The sequence below is a fragment of the Limulus polyphemus genome, unplaced genomic scaffold (genome assembly GCF_000517525.1).
Source record: "Limulus polyphemus unplaced genomic scaffold, Limulus_polyphemus-2.1.2 Scaffold240, whole genome shotgun sequence".
NCBI classification, from domain to species: Eukaryota; Metazoa; Arthropoda; class Merostomata; order Xiphosura; family Limulidae; genus Limulus; species Limulus polyphemus.
Window position 1 is genome coordinate 466,914 of NW_013665850.1, and position 19,061 is coordinate 485,974.

General features: G+C 37.4%; 1 protein-coding gene across 4 annotated transcripts in view; it reads left to right on the plus strand.

Annotated features, from left to right (window-relative positions):
- Window positions 1-17,933, plus strand: part of LOC106478679 (radial spoke head protein 3 homolog B-like) — a 52,147-nt gene extending 34,214 nt beyond the window's left edge. For all 4 annotated transcript variants that reach the window (XM_022382318.1, XM_013939238.2, XM_022382319.1 and 1 more), the window contains 2 exons: window positions 8,413-8,477; window positions 17,582-17,933. In XM_022382318.1, coding sequence (XP_022238026.1) covers window positions 8,413-8,477; window positions 17,582-17,746 — 230 coding nt within the window. In that variant the 3' untranslated portion in view covers window positions 17,747-17,933. The remainder of the gene's footprint in view (window positions 1-8,412; window positions 8,478-17,581) is intronic.
- Window positions 17,934-19,061: the final 1,128 nt, after the last annotated feature.

Genomic DNA, 19,061 nt, shown 5'->3' on the forward strand with positions numbered 1-19,061 from the left:
TTTCCAATACATCCTCTATACCTATACCCATCCTTCACCATCCCATTCATTGCTTTTTCATTCCTCCAAGAGTCTGTTGGTTCATTGTTTGGCTTGCTGTCATACTCATTGCCACCAACAGTTCTGGTGACTATCCATTGGCTTCTGGCCCATTACAGGCACATTTGTCTGATTTTGTTCACTTGTGGTGGGAGTTCACTCCTGATGTGTGGGTGATCTGAGTTTTGTCAGATAGACTATTTCTTCAATTCCTCTCCACACCTCTATTGTATCCAGGTCCAGTATCCTTTTCATTACCAGTCAGCATCTGTCGAAGGCTGTTCAGACTCTTCTCTCACAGCATGCCATAGAGCCTGTATGTCTTCCTTCTCCAGGATTTTATTTGTAGCTTTTTTTATCATCTCCAAGAAGACTGGGATTCTGTGATCAATCTGTCCCACTTCATCTATTTTCTGGATCTTCCCTGCTTTATCATGGAATATTTTATTACCTTTCAGTGGGCTTTTTCTCTAAATCTGTGGATGATCAAGTTAGATGTCTTGGATGCTTACCTATATCTTCCTTTGTCCCCTAAATTCAGATACTGTCTTTGGTTTGTCCACAACAGGGTGGTGTTTCAATTTCATGCTTTACCCTTCAGGCTTGCCTCAGCACCTTAGGTGTTTTGTTGGGTAATCAAAGTTTTGCCCATCTTATGCATGTTTGAGAGTTGTGTTTCTACCACTTCATGGATGACTGGCTTTTGATAGCTCCTTCTGAACTGATGTCTTCTCTTGACAGAAGCAGCTCGAGTGGGTTTGATCCTCAAGATGGAAAAGTCTATCTTAATACCTACCCAATATATTGTTCAGTTTGGTGTGTTTTTCCAAACTTACCCCAGTTAGGCCCAACCTTCTCCATGGCATATACGTTCAATGGAAATTTCAGTTTTCCATGCCCTTTCCTCTCCCTCTGTTCCTGCACACAAGTTTCTAACACTTTTAGAGACTCGAGCTTCCATGGAAGCACTTCTTCCTTTAGGTCGTGGGCATATGCCTTCTCTTCAGTGGACATCATTTGGGATTTTTTGGACTCTCCAATTACCCTATTTACTTCTGTCCTGAACAATCTCGATTGGTGGTTGTACAAAGACATCATTACAATTGGGGTAATGCTTTCTCCCCTCATCTGGATTTGTATCTGTTTACCATTACTTCTTTTCGGGGTTGGGGGCTTGGTTCGATCAGCAGGAGGCTTCAGGACACTTGTCTCTGCTTGAAAGATCCTACCATATCAACATATTGGAGCTCCTGGCAGTATGGCATGCTTTGGATCATTTTCTTTTTTTTGTACAGAACAAGCTCATCATGAGCCATTCTGACAATTCCACCATTGTCTCCTATATCAATCACCAAGGAGGCACCCATTCTCGTTCACTCTGTGGTCGAATGCTGGAACTACTTTATTGGGCTCACATGCTACAGATTCATCTCATAGTGTATCATGTTTCAGGTGCTTTCAATCTCATGGCAGATCGTCTTTCTCGACCTGATCAGATTTACCCCATAGAGTGGTCCCTAAACCTTCAGGATTTCTGGTGGCTTTGCAATCAATGGGGTACCCCTTATCTGGATGCTTTTGCCACTACCCTCAACACCAAGTTACCTCTTTCTTGGTCTGTGGTTCCTCATCCACAGGCCTTGGTGGTGGATGCTCTCAGTCAAGACTGGCATAACTGGTACCTTTATGCATACCCTCCTATTTGGCTACTTCCCAGGGTGATTTCAGTCATCTATTCCACTCAGTGTTAGGTCCTTCTGATTGCTCCTTGCTGACTGGCATGACATTGGTTTCCTCTTCTCCTTCATCTCTTAACACCTTTACCTTACCTCTTCCTCTCACTCCATCGACTTTGGTCACAGGTCCTTCATCCCACTCTTCAAACTCTCGATCTTCACCCCTGACATTTATCCAGTTCTTTGTGAAGATATCCAGATTGTCTATACTTCCCTATTAGCCCATTTGATTTGCCCTTTTTCCCTTGCAATTTATGGTGCAAGTGGAACACCTTCTACCATTGGTCTTTACACTGTGAAGTTTCCCTTTCTAGGCCCACTGTTCCTCTCGTTATGGAATTTTTTTATCTGGGGGTTTGATCATGGAGCTTCTGTCTTGTACATTGCTTGTTAACGAGCAGCCTTTTCCAGTACCTTCCATTTTTTCAGGTACTGTGTTTTCCTCTCCTACCATTTCCTATTTATTGTGTTTCTTCAGGATTAGTAGACCACCTTGTCAAGCAATTCTTCCAGATTGGAATGCCAATATTGTTCTCCTCTCACACTCCCTCCATTTGAAACTTTGGCTCCCTGTTCCATGTATAACCTGTCTTTTACAGCTTATTTCCTACTTCTTTTAGCCTTTGGGTGTCGTCAGTGAGATATTTTTGCCATCAGTGTCTCATGTACTGTTCCATTCCTCTTAAATTCTCCTTATCTGGATCAATCTTTCCTGCCTAAAACTTTTGTGAGAGAAATTCTTCATTTCCACCAATTTCCCTTCATTTCCCATCTTTATTCTCAGTTTAATCTGGATAGACTTCTCTTTCCCATTCATGATCTTCATTGTTATACTGCCAGACTAGCCTCCTTGCTTATTTCACAATCCTTCTTTTCATTCCTTGGAACCTTTCCTCATTTCGTGACCTTTCTCTTATCCAACTGGAATATTTTCCATGTGATGTTGCATCAGATATGGCACCTTACCTTCTCCCTGGCATCTCATCTCTGTTGTTTATTGGAGGAAATTCTTTGGTCAAGCATTTGTATGACACCTCACATGTTCATCTCCCACTTCCTTCATCGGGTGGCTGTTTCTTCCTCTTGGGGTACCACCTTTTGCATACTTCAAACATCGATTCACCTGTGACTCAGTAAATGTACTTTTCCTATATGTTGCTTCCATTTACTGAGGCATGTCTCTTTTAGGTAATGTCTCCCACTCAGTGGCTGGTGTTGCCTGTATTGGTATAATGCTTACCTCTAATCTCAAAAATTTCCACACTGTACAGCTGACCTATAGATGTTGAGATGGGGTGTTCCACAAGACTGCTGGTAGTGTTTCCTCATGGTATTTTGCTTCAGGCAAATGCCTGTTCCAGTACTGATCCATGGGTTTTCATAGGTAAAGCAGAAGGGTACTGATGCCCATCCCTGCCATGTCTTTGATTAAATAAATTGGGGGCAGTCTGCTTTTCAAAATAGAGATTTTGTGGTCACCCATTGCACTGTCTCCAGTGTCTGTGTTCCTTCAGACTCCTCAACATGTTTCCCCATGCCACTTACCATTTCCTAGCCTCCTAAATGTTCACAATTCCATTCAGTAGAGAATAGGGTAGCGGTGATCTGCCAGTGTCTATGGTGTAGATCTTCTACATGCATCAAAGACATGTCATAAAAGTGTTAGAGTAGATCTGCTATTTTTCAGTTCACCCCTCCAATTGGGATCCCTCGTTCTACCATCAATTAGATGTCAGTTCCCAGTGAATGGTTTTGGATTAGAGTAGGACCAACCAACATAAGTCCTCACACATGTATTGAGTCGTGGTTCCACATCCTGCTATGGTCTCGTGTGCAGTGGGTCCTGGAGGTTGATGTTGTGCAGACCCAACTTATTTGCTCCCGGACTGTGGTTACTTGGTGAGTCAGCCGGTCATTCATGCAATCCAGCTTCTGTGTGGTCATATCCAGAGGATGATGTTGCACAAAGCACATATCATTGCTCCTGGTGCTCCGCCTCTGTGAGGTTCACACCTGGAGGCTGATGATATGCCAAGAGGATCCAGTCCAATTTATTTTGGTTTTAAAGTGAACTACCTCACTAGGACGTCACTTTCTACTGTTTTTGGGATGTCGGTTTCCTGGATGGCTGGTGTTGGTTATGGCTTTGCACAAATGTGTCCTGTTTAGTCGAGTGACATGGTATTTTCTCTTCTCATTCTATCCAACTTGAGGTGAAGACAGTTTGGAAGTTGTATGCCTGATTTTGGACTAAAGTTGACCTACCTAGTATGGTTTGTTGTGCCCTAGCCAGTCGACATCAAGAGGGCACATCCATTTTAGCTTTACCCATCATTCTTTCTGTGACAAGAGACCCTACATACATTATTCTCCTGGACTATCATTCCAGAGATTTCAGTGAGACTTGGGGACAGACCACCACAATTTTTCATTTCTTGGATGTGTTCCTCACAATTTCCACCCACTTACACATCACTTACACGCTGGGCAAAGAGTATACCTGGCAGTCTCCCAAATGTGTTCCTTTCCTAATGGGAGGTTCACACACTATGGGTGTTCTTCAGATGTTTTTGAATTATGATTTTCTATATCCCTTGCAGTGGTCCCTCCACCATTTTAGTATGGGATTCTAGCTATTATTAGAGGAGAGGTAAGGTACCATATTAGAAGTTATTATTTTACTACACTGAAAATATATTTTAATAGGTACTTACCACTTCTCACATTCCCTACCCTTCCTCCCCAATACCATTGCTTAATTTCTGCCTAATCTCGAAGTGATAGATGAAATCGAATAAAGGTAGTAACATGCATCAGGAGGGTGTGTCACACTCCTATTGGTGGAGGGTTGTCACATGATAATTTACATGCAAAGAAAATGTAAACCTTAATTGTGGAGTAGGTGGAAGTTTATGGCTAGTGGCATGCAAAAACATTTGAATATAGAGAGCAGCATGATGGGAGGGAGGTAAGCACCCATCAGAAATATATTTTCAGTGTAGTTAAAAAATAACTTCAAAGCAAAACACCCATATTGACATGTTTTGTAGAGCTTGGTCCTTCTGTAACAAGTATATTCCATATAATTACTTACTTTTTGTACCAGTATCTCAGTATGTATGTGTGTATGTATGTATGAAGGCTGTTTATGTATGAAGAAACTTTGTGGGTATTACATAAATGAATAAATTGCTTTTATATATGTATTCTTATAGTATTTTCAATAAACATTAACTACTGGTGACGAAAATAGGACAGCTGAATTTATTTTTCATCTTTTCTAAAACATGCTCACCCATTGAGCTGTGGGGGGCATTACAATGTGATGATCAATTCCACTATTCTTTGGTAAAAGAGTAGCATAAGAGTTGGTGGTGGGTGGAGATGACTAACTGCATTCCCTCTAGTCTTTCACTGCTAAATTAGGAATGGCTAGCACAGATAACCTTCATGTAGCTTTGGGCAAAATTCATAATAAGCTAAAAACTAACCCTTGCCACTTGCCAGTTTTTAGTTGCTGGATTGGTGGATGATGGAGAAGCATCAACAGCTGGAGCTATACAAAGGAGTTGCAGTACAGTGACAAGTGGAGTAGTGGTGATCCCTCTCAAACACATAACTCACACAATACATATAACACCATATTGCATAATATAGTGCCCTCCTCCTGCAGCTGGAGTTTGTTCTATAGAGTCTGTTCAGTAGAGTTGAGGTGAGCACTCAATTTACAGTATCATTATGTATATTTTATGTTCTCTTCTCCTGCAGCCTGTGACTGTTTAGCAGTGTTGAGGTCAGCACACACACTATATGAATCCATAATGCATAACTATGGTGCCCTCCTATTGAAGCTGGAGTATGTTCTATACAGTTGAGGTGAGCACTCACTTTACAGTATCATTATATATATTTGATGTTTTCTTCTCCTGCAGTCTGTGACTGTTTAGCAGAATTGAGGTGAGCACGCTCTATACAAATCCATAATACATAAATATGGTGCCTTCTTCTTGCAGCTAGAGTATGTTCTGTACAGTTGAGGTGAGCACTCACTTTACAGTATCATTATATATATTTGATGTTTTCTTCTCCTGCAGATTGTGACTGTTTAGCAGAATTGAGGTGAGCACTCTATACAAATCCATAATACATAAATATGGTGCCCTCTTCTTGCAGCTAGAGTATGTTGTATTGAATCTGACAGTAGAGGTGAGGCTAGCACACACACACTATAGTAAACAACACTGAATCACTAACTTTCCCTCTTCCTCAGTTGAAGTCTGTCCTGTAGAGTCTGATGGTAGAGTTGAGGTATGCAGACGAATCAATACTACATAACTGGTGTGTCCTCCTCCTGCAGCTGGAGTCTGTCAGTGGAGTTGAGGTAAGCACACAAAGTATCTTCTGAATGCACCCTAATCACCGTTCACATATTGGCTATTAATCTGCTTATGTGCAGTTATTTGGATGGTTATGTTCTCATTCCACCTGTCCCTGTCCTTTCTGTGCAAAGAGTATACCCTGGCTTTTTCAAAAAATGTGGTTATTATGAGTGCAAGTGTATATGGAGAGTTATTACACACTTAGGTGTGTCACTCTCCTTTTGGTGGAGGACTTTTGTCACATGATGACATCATTGTGCACCAGTGCAATTCATGTGAAATTAGGTGGGGGTTGCCTCAAGGCTAGTGGTATGCAAATCTCTCTGGCAGACATGCAAGGAAGATAGCTAAACTGTGTGAGGAGGTGAGAATTGTTAGAAATTCATTTTCAGGTAAAGTAAATGTTAATTTTAACAAAATAAATGTATATTTTGTTAATACTTTAGGAAGAGAGTATCTTGTTGTGTATTATTTTTGGAGTGGCTATGTGAGTGGTCCTCAGTTTTGTTTTTTGATACTACAGAAATGATTTACTAAACTCTCAGTTAACACCATGTATATGGTCTTTTAATCAGCATGTAACCATGAAATTATACATATTATAACTTTTAATGTAGTAAGTGTATCTTTACAAAATTTTACAAGCTTTTAGTAAACATTACAAGTCTTTTGTACACAAAAACCAGATTGTTTAATTAAGTATTTTTCCTAAAGCTTTGTCTGTGAATTTATGGAGCCAAAGTGTGACTCAGACTGAATAGACTGAGTAAAAGGTGATTTTTCATCTTAAGATTAATTATGCTTTTTAAAACATTTTGTCCTCGAAACAACAAATAAGTCTATGGATGTACCACACTAAAATCTGCTGTCAATTCCCGAAGTAGACACAGCAGATAGCTCAATGTTACTTTATTCTAAAACAAACAAACAAACATTCTGTAAAACTTTATGTTTTATCTATTACTTGCTCTACCCTAACACTATATACGGGCTCAGTCCATTTGACAAACTTTGTAACCACCACAAAAAGTATGAAATATATGTAAAATACCTTTTTCCTTTCTTTCTAGAATGACTGTATGTTGTTAAAGCTAATTCACATTTCCAGATCATTTAGATTTATTGCTTTACTACCACTTAAGATTGACAGCTAAGTGAGTTATCACATTGTGGAAGCTTTATGTAATACATCTTCGAATTCCAGCATGCTCAGTAAAATTACAAGTTGCTGCACATGCAAGATGTGCTCCTTCCTTCAGGAATTTTATTTTTTCATATAATTTTTGTAACTGTCCAAGTAGGTTTCTAGTTTTTTTTTACATTTTAGTTACTTTTATAACAATAAGTAAATAATATTTTAAAAGAAACAAGAAATTTAGTACTTACATGTGTGTCTTGTACTTTTTTTGCACTTGAAGTTATGATGAAAGTTAACAAATTTTTTTAAAGAGGTTTATTAGTACTCTACTTAATTTTCATTTATTTTAAATATACAATTGAAAACAAAATGTTAACATGCAACATAAAAATGATGTCTGAAACTAATATAATTCAACTGGCTTTCTAACTAAGCTATATGTGTTTAAATATTTTCTTTAACTGGTTGAGGTGACCTTGGCAACATAAAACTATAGAATAGATGCAGAACAACTAAAAATTGATTGTGAGAATGAGCTAATCACACAAGAAAAGAAGTAAATTAAAATTTTCTCATTCCATTTGTTATGAATAATCCAATAACAAATGTCGGAGAGAATTATTTAAACCTTTTAAAGACAGCATTTCTAGGAAGAACACAACAGGCAAGTTTTGATTTATGGCATATAACTCATTTATGTAAGCAGAATAAACACTATAAGTTTTCATCTTAGCTTGGATATATGAAACTTGCAAGTGTGCAAGTCATCAGGAGCCTAGAAATAATATAGGGGGTGGAAAGAAGTTCTAATATGCTCAATTTTGAGTAAACAAGTGTCCCATGATACATAAAAGTGAAAATTGTGGATTTATTGAAATATTTTATTTTGAAATTAAAACCTAAAACTTGTATAATATTAAAACATGAATTATAAATTTAATTTTCATACCAAGTTTATTGAACTAGATTGATATTAAAGTAGCTAATTAAATTTTGAATATAGCTGTAAAATGATTGTGACGTGCACTTTGACCTACTTATATCTAGAGGATTAAAGCTCACCAAAGTAATATTCTGTACTGAAAATTTGTAGTTTTCAATAGCAGTTCTATAATTTCAGACCTGATTGAGGAGGTTGTTTATTCTAAACAAGAAGAATATTCATCTCTACAGAACCAAATGCTGGTAAGTGTGTGTAACGCCTTGTTAAAACATACACTGTAGACTAAATTTCTGTCTAAAAGATTCTTCTGACAGTGATTGCTCTAGGTGTTTGATTTTTTTTATCAACATTCAACATTTTATTACATTACATGTTTTTTGTCAGTTTTTCAAAATTGTCTCTACAGTAATAATATGGGAAGATTGTTTCAATAAATGAGTATGAGTGTATGGTTTACTCGTTCGTTTTGATAGTGTACCTGATGTTGCTTTAAAGTTAAATAATATACACAAGTCTATAATAAGTCCACTACTAATACCATACTGTAGTGTAGTGTGTGGAAAAATTATGAAAACTTCAGGGGTGTTTTCTAATGTAGTGAATAAGTCATTATAACTCATAGCTACTTGTGTTCAATGTTTTGAATCATAAGAGAATGTGTATATATATATAGTGTACCAAATTTTTCAAGTTTGTCCTGTTATATTAACAACTTCAAGATTTTACTAAATTTCATTAACACATAATCATTATTTTTAGTAAGAATAATTCTGTACTGTGGTATGGGAATATGTCACCCCTAAAATAAATGGAATTGTCCAAGACAAAATGTGGTAATTAACACATGTATTGTAAGAAATAACTTGCTTTATATTCTTGTGATAATAAATGCAAATACAACATATATTTATCTGGGTAAAAAAAAATGATGTTTTTTAAACAAATTTAGAAAATAGAAAGTACAAATTGTCACGATTCTGTAAATCGTCTTATCTTAGCAGCCATTTGTATATGATGGTATGTTTTTAAAAGATTTGCCAAATGGTTTTTGTCAATATCCAAATGTTTTAACCAGAAGTAAAAAAATGTTGCAAATTGCAAAATTGGTGAATGTTATTGCAAACCCCGCTTTTGAGGAATTCATAATTCAAACCAATATTTATCTGCAATCTCTCAAATCAATTAGATATTTGATCCTGTAAGTGGCATATGTTTTATACAGACTTCTATATTGTATTTTTTGATATTGCCTTTATGAAATTTTAAAAATAGAATTTGAATAAAAGAAAGCTACAATTCCTTGAAGGCAAAGGAATAAAAGCTGACATGTCATATCATAGGTGGTTGGTGGGTTTAATATTTTTACATCATCCATAACATTTAATTCCAATATGATACTTACCTCCAATGTTAGCTATTCTAATTCAGTGCTGCCTTCTATATGCGAACATTTTCTTTATGCATGCCACAAGCCTTGTGCTTCCTCCATGTTGGAATTAGTATTCCAATCTATTAACCAATAGTAGCATAGTATGCTCACATGATGCATGTGAATCCTTCTACACTCCTTTACCGAACCTTCACTTTTAATTTGGCATTCTTCAAGTGCAGACGTTTTTTTTTGTGCTTCTTACTTCCCGTGTGATACAATTTTGATTATTGTTTGAAATGGTTTTATTTTTTTTGTTTATACAATACCACATTTCCCCCAGTTTATTATCATCGCTTTTGTGCACTAGACAGTTGTGTGCAGTTTTTGTGAGTTATGAATCCTCGACATTACCACTTCATGGGTCACACCAACGACTAATCTTCTATCTTATGCCTCAGGTGGGGGCGACCCAACTGTGGATCTTTCTGATTTTGTCTGTCTGTAGATTTAATGCTACTTGGGTCACCCTTTGTCTCCTGGAGTTTTCCATTCCTTCCCAGTTCCAGCCTGACAATTCACCTAGGCCTTCCTTAGCTTTCACGAATTTTGTATCTCAGGTTTGTGTTGTTTTATCTCTTTCCCCTATTTCTTATTCCCTTCGTCCTTCTTTGTTGCATGAGCATTCTTCTCAACCATTTTTGGTATTTGTTCCCTGTCCTGGTATTTGGGTCCATGCAGATCACTTTCTCTTCTCCTCAAAAGCATCTGAGCAGTACACCTTTGCTTACCATTAGGTGGAATATCCATTTTTTGATCACCCGTTGTTAGGTTCCTTATTACCTTTTTTGGAGGTGGCTCCCAAATCTAATGATAGTCTCACCCATGCACAATATTCTCGCCTTCGTCTAACCCTTTCTACCCTTCTCTGGTATCTGCCTTCTATACATCTCCTCTCGGAGGCTTTCCACAGAAATACTGAGGGATTTTCTGCCAATACCCTTCACCTTCTCTCTTCCACTTTGGCCCATATTTCTTCCTCGGCTTTGTCGTTACATACGTCATTTCTTTGTTGTTGGGTTCTTATCAGTAGGGGCTCCATTCTGGCTCATGTTAATATACCCACCAATTATCTCAGAAATTTACGTCTTGCTCCTTTTCTTCAACATTTCTTTGACACCATTCCTGATTATATCAAGCCACGGGTAACATCCGCCTGACAGCAGTCCACCCTTTCAACTTTTGTGGCCCATTTGTCTCGACCAGAGCCTTCCATGCCCCCTATTCCTGTTTCTTGTCCATCCTTCCCTCATCCTTTACCCATTCCTTCAAATCCGGGTACTTATTTTCATTGAGGTCATCACTGACGTATCATCTGTCATCAATAGTACTTGTGACTATCTGGTGGATTCAGGGCCTTTGGGATCTCATTTGATTTTCTTCCTTGCTGGCTCCCCTTTGTCGAGGATCAATGGGTGACAAAGGTTCTTTCAGAGGGACTCATTCTCATGTTTCTTTCCCCACCTCCCATTTCTCCTCATCCCGTTTCCTTTCCTCTTCAAGATCCTGTGACTCACCAGCATCTGTAAGAGGATTTGCTTTCATAGTGGGCTATCAAACCAGTTCACCATCCCTTGAAGGGGTTTTACTCCAATCTTTTCGTGGTCCCCAAGAAAACTGGAGATTGGCGACTGATCATCGATTTGTTGCACCACAAACACTTCATCATACTCCCTAGGTTCACTATAGTTCTTTCTCACTCTGAGATGGGCATTTTCCTTGGTTTGTGAATGACAAAAATTGATGTTTCCAATGTGTACCTCCACATCCCGATAACCCTTCCATCCTGTCTTTATCTTCAGTTTGTTCTTCTCGGGGTGTTTTACTAATTTTTGGGCTCTCCCCTTCAGACTTGCCTTGGCTCCAAACATGTTTTATCACATTGTTCAGGTCTTTCCTTATTTGATTTGATAATTTTGCCTCCTATGGGGTTCTCCCCAATTAAATGAATTTGCCACTGGTCTCAATACAAAGTTGCCCTTCTTTTGTTCACCTGTCCTACATCTACAGGCTCTGGCTGTCGATGCCTTCAGCTAGGATTGGTCTTTATATGTACCATTTCATCTGTTTGCTTCATTAGGTGATTTCTCTTGTAGACTTCACTCCTTCTCAGGTCCTCCTGATTGCACCCCATTGGCAAGCACAACCATGGTTTCAGAGGTTCCAATGGCTGCTTCTCTTACCACTTGTCCATCTTCCACTGTTTTCCTCCCTCCTGCATCAACCTTGATCCCCTGCTCTTCATCCCAATCTGCCCATCCTGCATCTTCATGCCTGGTTTTTATCTGGTTGTCAGCAAGAAGATCTGGCTTCATGCATTCAGTTGCCTCAATGTTAGCTACTTCCATTCCTCCATCTTTTATGAAAATTTACCAGTGCAAGTGGAAGGTCTTTTGCTGTTGGTCCATTGGCAGGGGATTTCCTACTGCCAAGCCTTCGATGGCTCAGGTGGTTGAATTTGTTACCTGGCTCTTTGATTCTGGATATGTGGCAGCTCTTTCCCATACTTTCTGTTTCTCCAGATATCTTAAGGATTTTACTTCCCCTGTTCTCACTATGCTCATGTGTTCCTTCCAGATTCAGAAGCCTCTCAGACATATTTCACTTCTGGATTAGGTCATTAATGTGCTCCTCCATTTGAGCCACTTTCCTCATTCCTTGTTTCATTTGTCCCTTAAGACCTATTTCCTTCTCCATTTGTCCTGCAGATGTCACCAATCTGATTTATTTGCCATTGACGTTTCACGTACCCCTATCTTCTCCTTTATCCTGATCATTCCTTTATCTTCAGCTCAAGAAGGTTGTTCCACCTTTTCTCCCATTTCCCTACCTTCTATCTCCCATCTTTAACCACTTCCTGACCCTGATAGACTGCTGTGTCCCGTCAAGGCCCTATGATATTATATTGCATGTACAGCTACCCTCTGGGGTATATACACAACCATCTTTTCATTCCCTGCCATACCTTGATAAATAACTTTGTATGGTCTGCTTTTCAAAGTAGGGTATCATGGTCATCGATTGCACTGTCTCTGGTGATAATGTTCCTCCGAACTATTCAAAGCATTCTCATGCCCCTTCTTCGAGTGGAGTATGGGGGCCTTGACACTTTTCAATTCCAAGCTGCTGGAGTGGTTGACCATTGAGGCACCCACCTGAATGGGTTCTACTAACAAATTAGTTATAACCATTCAGTTGAGTGTAGGATGATGGTGTTCTGCTGGTGTAGATGCGACATGTCCCCCACAGGAGTTAATCTGTCCCCTTGCTGGTGGACATGGCCTCCTAATACTATTTACACTATAACAGGAATTGATCCGTTATCTTTCTAGATGATGTAGCCTTCTTATACTATTTACATATTCAACAATATCCACAACCACTGGAGTTGATCTTTCACTTTACAAGCTGACATGGCCTCCTCATACTATTTATATTACTGTGGAATTGATCTGTCACCAAACTGGTTGACGTGGCCTCCTTATACTATTTATACTAATGTGGAGTTGATCTGTCACCAAACTGGTTGACGTGACCTCCTACTATTTATTTACACATACAGTTGAATTAATCTGTCACCTTAATGGTTGACATGGCCTCCTGTTACACATTCCATACCAAATGGAGTTGATTTGGTTGCACATGCAGTTCACTCTTTTTTATTGAGAGCCCTCATCCTACCTCAGCATGGATGTTGGTTTCCAGTGTTGAGGTGCTGGATTCAAGTGAACCAATCAACATAAGCCCTCACACAAGTTGAATCCATCCTCTTGATGCCAGATGGCCAGCCCCGGATTCCTGTAGAATGTTGATCCTTGTGTAGTACCCAGGAATTGGAGCAGGTCTTAATCCCCAATTCTTGGTTTGTAGATGAAGATGGTATGATCCTCATCTTATCCTGATGCAGATGATGGTACCCTGGAGAGGAGGTTTTGGATGTAGTTGACTTGCTGAGTACAGTCCAACGTGCACTAGCCACTCTACACCTTGTGTTTTACGAATTGCACACAAGGACAAAGAGTATAGCTGGCTCAGAAGTGGTATGGTTCCCCTCTTTTGATCTCCAGATCGCTTTCTCTTATGGTCAGGAGTATCCTTCAGATACTTTTGGGGGTGCTTCTGTTATTCCCTCACACTGGTCCCTCCTCCTTCTCAGTGTGGGATTTTAGATAATCTTGTGACAGGAGGTAAGTATTCTATTGGAAGTTATAATTTTCATATACGAAAAATGTATTTCCTATAGGTACTTACCTCCTCTCAAACTTCCCTCCCTTCCTCCCCACTTCTCCAGTGCTCACACCTTCTGCCAAACTTTAAAGTGAAGGTTTGGTAGAAGAGTGTAGAGGGAGTCACATGCATCACCTGAGCATACTATGCTACTGTTGGTTAATAGATGGTGCATGAAAAACATAATGGAATGTACTAATTTCATCAAGGGGGTGCAAGGCTTGTGGCATGAGTAAAGAAAAGTTTACATATAGAGGGCAGCATTGAATGCATTGTGAGAGGAGGTAAGTACCTATTGGAAATGTATTTTCAGTATAGGAATATTATAACTTTTAAAGGAAAAGAAGAAATTACTTTTCAATAATTGTAACAATCATAGAATTATAAAGGAGTTTAATATGCAAAGACTCACTTGGTAATTTTCTCTGAATTTTCATGCACTAGGTAATAAAATACACAACCTATATTAGTTTTTAAATTTTATGGATTTGTTTGATCACAAATGTTTCATGTAAGTATATTTTATTAACAGAAGTTTTAATTTGTTTGTTGGTATTTTCTGTTTGAGCTTCTGAAGTAGAATTAAAATGTAGATGTACATAAACAAAGGCTCTTCACAGTATTAGTTTAACTAAGTTTTGGTTCTTCATAATGTATTTTTCATGTATTATACTTATGAATATGAAAATATAGAAAAAAAAAGTAATGTTAGTTCTATACCAATTTCACATTTTGGTAATTGAGATTTTTTTTTTTTCATTTTGTGTGAGTCTAAAAATTACATTTTAACTCTATTAACTTAAGAAATTTGTCATTTAAAAACTACTTTTGGGTTAAAACTGGTAATATAAAAAACAAAAACTTGTGTTATAAATTATTGATCTGTAAAAACATATTTTTATTGAGGAACCTGACATCTGGAAGACCTACTTAATGTTAGTAACTTATCAGGTGTAAAGTCTCCTTTGAGCTATTATTTTTTATCTGGAAGAATGCTTTGTTGAACTATTAAGAACACTGACCAGCTGTTATAAAAGTGTCATATGAGTCATGATGAATTTGATATTAAGAAAAATTCTTCTTAACTGTGTAAGTGAATAATTGAATGGCCATCTGCAATACTTCTTTAAGTTAGTGAGGGAATAGAGCTAAAAAAACTATCCTCTGAGTCAGTGATGTAGTGACCCTTAAGGTTGTTGAGTAATCCTGCTACATGGTTTTAATTATAATTGTACCAGAGTGTCACTCACTTGTTTGCCACATGTAATCAAAACTATACACCAAGAAGACTGTAGATTTAGTGCTCAAATAGCTTGATGAACCATCTGTTTTCTTCATAATAAGTGTTTTTCTCTCTAAAGGTTTAATCATGATGTCTTTTCTATGTTATCCAAGTGCATACTACTAGAACTGTCTCATTGTTTTATATATTTAATTATAATTAACATTCTTATTATAGTTCTGAATTGATACTCACTACCACACACAGAATAGCTTCATTCCTAGTGCATCTGTCTATGAGATTTGCATGCCACTAGCTTTGAGCTAACTCTTAACTACAAATCACATGTTAAACATGAAATGTGCTAGTGCAGGATGACATCATTATGTGATGATAGCCCTTCACCAATACAATTGTGACACATCCTCCTTGCACAGTAACTCCTCTTAATTACTTGCACTTTAAATAACTTAATTGCCAGATGAGACAAAAAGAAAATATACCAGAAGTGGAGAGGATGGGTTGGAAGGGGTAAGGAGGTTAATATCTATTGGAAATACATTTTCAGGTAAAGAAAATGTTAATTTCTGAGAAGATACCTTGTCACACAGAATAACTAGACATTTAAATGGTGGAGCAGTGCAAAAATTAAACCTAGCTGAGGTCACTTCAGAAAGTGCCTGAATGGAAAGCCCATGGAGTGTGACACCTGATGGCAGGGGCTCCATAGGGGCACACCCTTGAAAGGCTGCATCTCATCTTGACCAGGATATAGTCTTTGCCCAGAGTGAAAGGCAAAAAAGCCCAGAGTTTTCCAAGGGTGGGTAGAATTAGGTCATGACCAACCAAGCATGTGGCCACAAATGGTCAGCGAGCCAAGAAGTGTAGTGTGATTAGGGCATGATCAGACCGTACAGTGTGTGATTACCTTGACTCAATTGGACAAGCTCTCACTGTAAGAGGAGGGCACTGCATAGATAGTGTCACTGCCATCCTACTTCCCAATGGTGTTGTGGACAGCAGTGAGGAACTCTCCAAGGTCCACCATCCCAGTGACTAGGAACTGGTAAGTTGCAAGGGTCTTCTGTGCTGCACTTGAAGAAGGGGAAGAGAATTCATATTGTGGAGACCAATAGAAGTACCTGAATTCTCATTGCATGCCTGCCAGAAAGGTATTTTACTGGAGATGCACTCATATTAGTAGAATAGTACTTGGGGTGACCCAATTAGAATAACCAACTTAAGGTAACACACTTTAAAAGGAAAAAATACAACTTTGAAAATTCTGTTCAGCAGCACTGTAACTTTTTCATTTAATTGGTAGATAAAAATAAAATATAAAAGGCAAAAAGAGAAAAATAATTTCAGATGTGAAAATCCATGCTAAGTCCCTTTGGGGCATGAATTACAAAATTAGGTACAAAAACCTAAAGGTAAGTGTGAAAGATATGTCAGGAATGCTGCAACATTTACTAAAACAGTGAATTGTTTTATGTAAAGTTCAGTAGTTTTTTCTTTGTGCTTCGAACAGTATCTATGAAGATTACGTATGTAAAACCATGATAAATATGTAAACACTTTACATTTCCTTACAAAAGGGACTTTAGATAATGCATAAGAAACACTTTAGAAGAATGGGTGTAGTTAATATGTAGTTAGTATTTGAAAAAAATGGCATAAAAGAACAAATATACCATTCACTTAAATATGTAACATGAAAAAAATGTCTGTTAAAGTAATTAAAAGTTATTTAAGTTTTCCATCAGGAGCATTATAAATTTGTTAAAACTTATGCTTTGTTGACTTGGTCAGAAGTTCACTTCAACTGACAACATTTGATGTTCTGCCATAGCCCAGAATTTCCTTAGGTAGTCACACAAACATGTGTATGTATGATTGAACTAGTAAATTCTAACCTTCACCTAGTTTTAATACTGTAAACTACCTATTATCATTGCCTTAAAAAATTATAGGTGTATATGAATATTTGAACAATAAAGGGAAGCATTACAGTATTCCTTTTTTGAAGTATTAGTATTATTACCTACCTCAGTCATGTACAAAAACTGTAAAATTGTTTTACATAACTTACAGTAGTACTTTTTGTGTGCTCTCAGCAATATCTATGAACATATTTACATATTCTGGAAAACAAAAAAACATTTAATAACACTTGTAATCACAGGGTTTTATTTATAGTCTACATAATGTACATGTTTTGTTTATTAGTTTAAACTTGCTTATTATGCCTTAGACTTTTGTGTGGAAAACAAACTAACCAACCACATAATATTGATAAATATTAATGTACAAAGCACTGTCACCTGAGTTAAGTCAACAGTTACAACTAACTGTTAGAAGTTGTATATTTTTAGATTGAAGTTCTGGAGAAAACACAAAAATTTCTTCAGGACCACAGTTTCGTAACTTAATTTTCAGGGTTCATTCTTATTAGTGTTATTTTACAGGCTGATCAACATACATCCCCTACCACTCATGAAGAACAACGTCCTGTTTCAGTATCCAATACAGATCATGAAATTTCAGTTAGAGAGCAAACAGCCAGGTTATCAACAGAAGAAGATCCAGAATATGACAATGAGAGAGAAGATAATGAGGAAACTACACAATAGTTTCAAGTTTTAACATCAAACATTTCAAAGCTACAAAACTAACTCAAAAAAAGGATATAGTGGATAATTTTTGTAAGCTGTCATTTGTGACTATTCATCTAATTTTATATGTTAAATGAAATGAAAAATTGATGTGTGGAATGCCAGTAAGTGTATGTCTTTGTAATAAATATGAGTTATCTTGAAATAATCTAAAGATGTTATAATTCATTTTTCATTTATTTTTACCTTATTTAAGGCGAATTTAGACTATTTTTGTGGTTTTTCATAATTAAGAATTCATGAAAATGAGGGTGTAGAAATTACTCTTTTAAGCACTAAAAATGTACAATAAATAATTTAACAAAATATTATCTAAACATAGCTTGTAACTGCTGATATGATTGAATTATATTTATATATTTACTAGTCGAATTGTACTTCATTAGATATGTCTATTTCACAAATTAATCAAGCATTGTACTACACTGGATGTGTGTATTACACAAACTAATCCACTTTCGATGACGAGGAACCCACTTTGAGACTAATAATGATTGGAGACGGCTTGAATGGCTAATGAAGAAAAACTTTAATATAAGTTTAACATAACAGCAAATGTACAACGTTTCGACAAGGTTTTGTCATCATCAGGTACAAGTAATTTACACTGACACGGATATGTATATATATACAGTATTGAATAAAGAAGTTACATGACCGGAATTGTTGCAAAACTTAGAAGAGGTATCTAGGCGCCCCGGGGTGTTGGTTTAGAGGTGTAGGTTGTTTTGTTCAATTAAGATGGATTCCTTGATTTTTCGTTTGCAGAAAAAAAACTCCTAAAAGTAACCCGGAATTCCAAGTATCAAGAAATGGACTACTTACAAAAACTCAAACATAAATTAGACCACCAACTAGCCTGCTTCCTCAAACCAGATGATTACGGCAATATACAACGCGCTATCAACCAAAACAACTCATTGTTGAATCAAGAAAAGAAGTCTCTACACAATAAGAAACTAGATCAACTAAGGAAACTACAACAACGTGAAGTGAAACACAACAATGTAGCTCAGCCTAACTTTGTAATGAACAGATATGACCAGACACTCAACGACACAGAACTTCAACTTCTAAACAAAGGCCTCAACTTTGCCGTCAACCACAAAACAACTCCATGCCTAGAGCTCAAGGCGTGGCTAGTAGAGCTAGCCAGAAGACTAGTGACCGGCTACATAAAAGAACAAAAGACCACCTCTACCTCAAACATCCTCCAACTATAGAAAGAAGAAATCCATGACATCAACCAACAGACTTTTATCACAGGTAACTA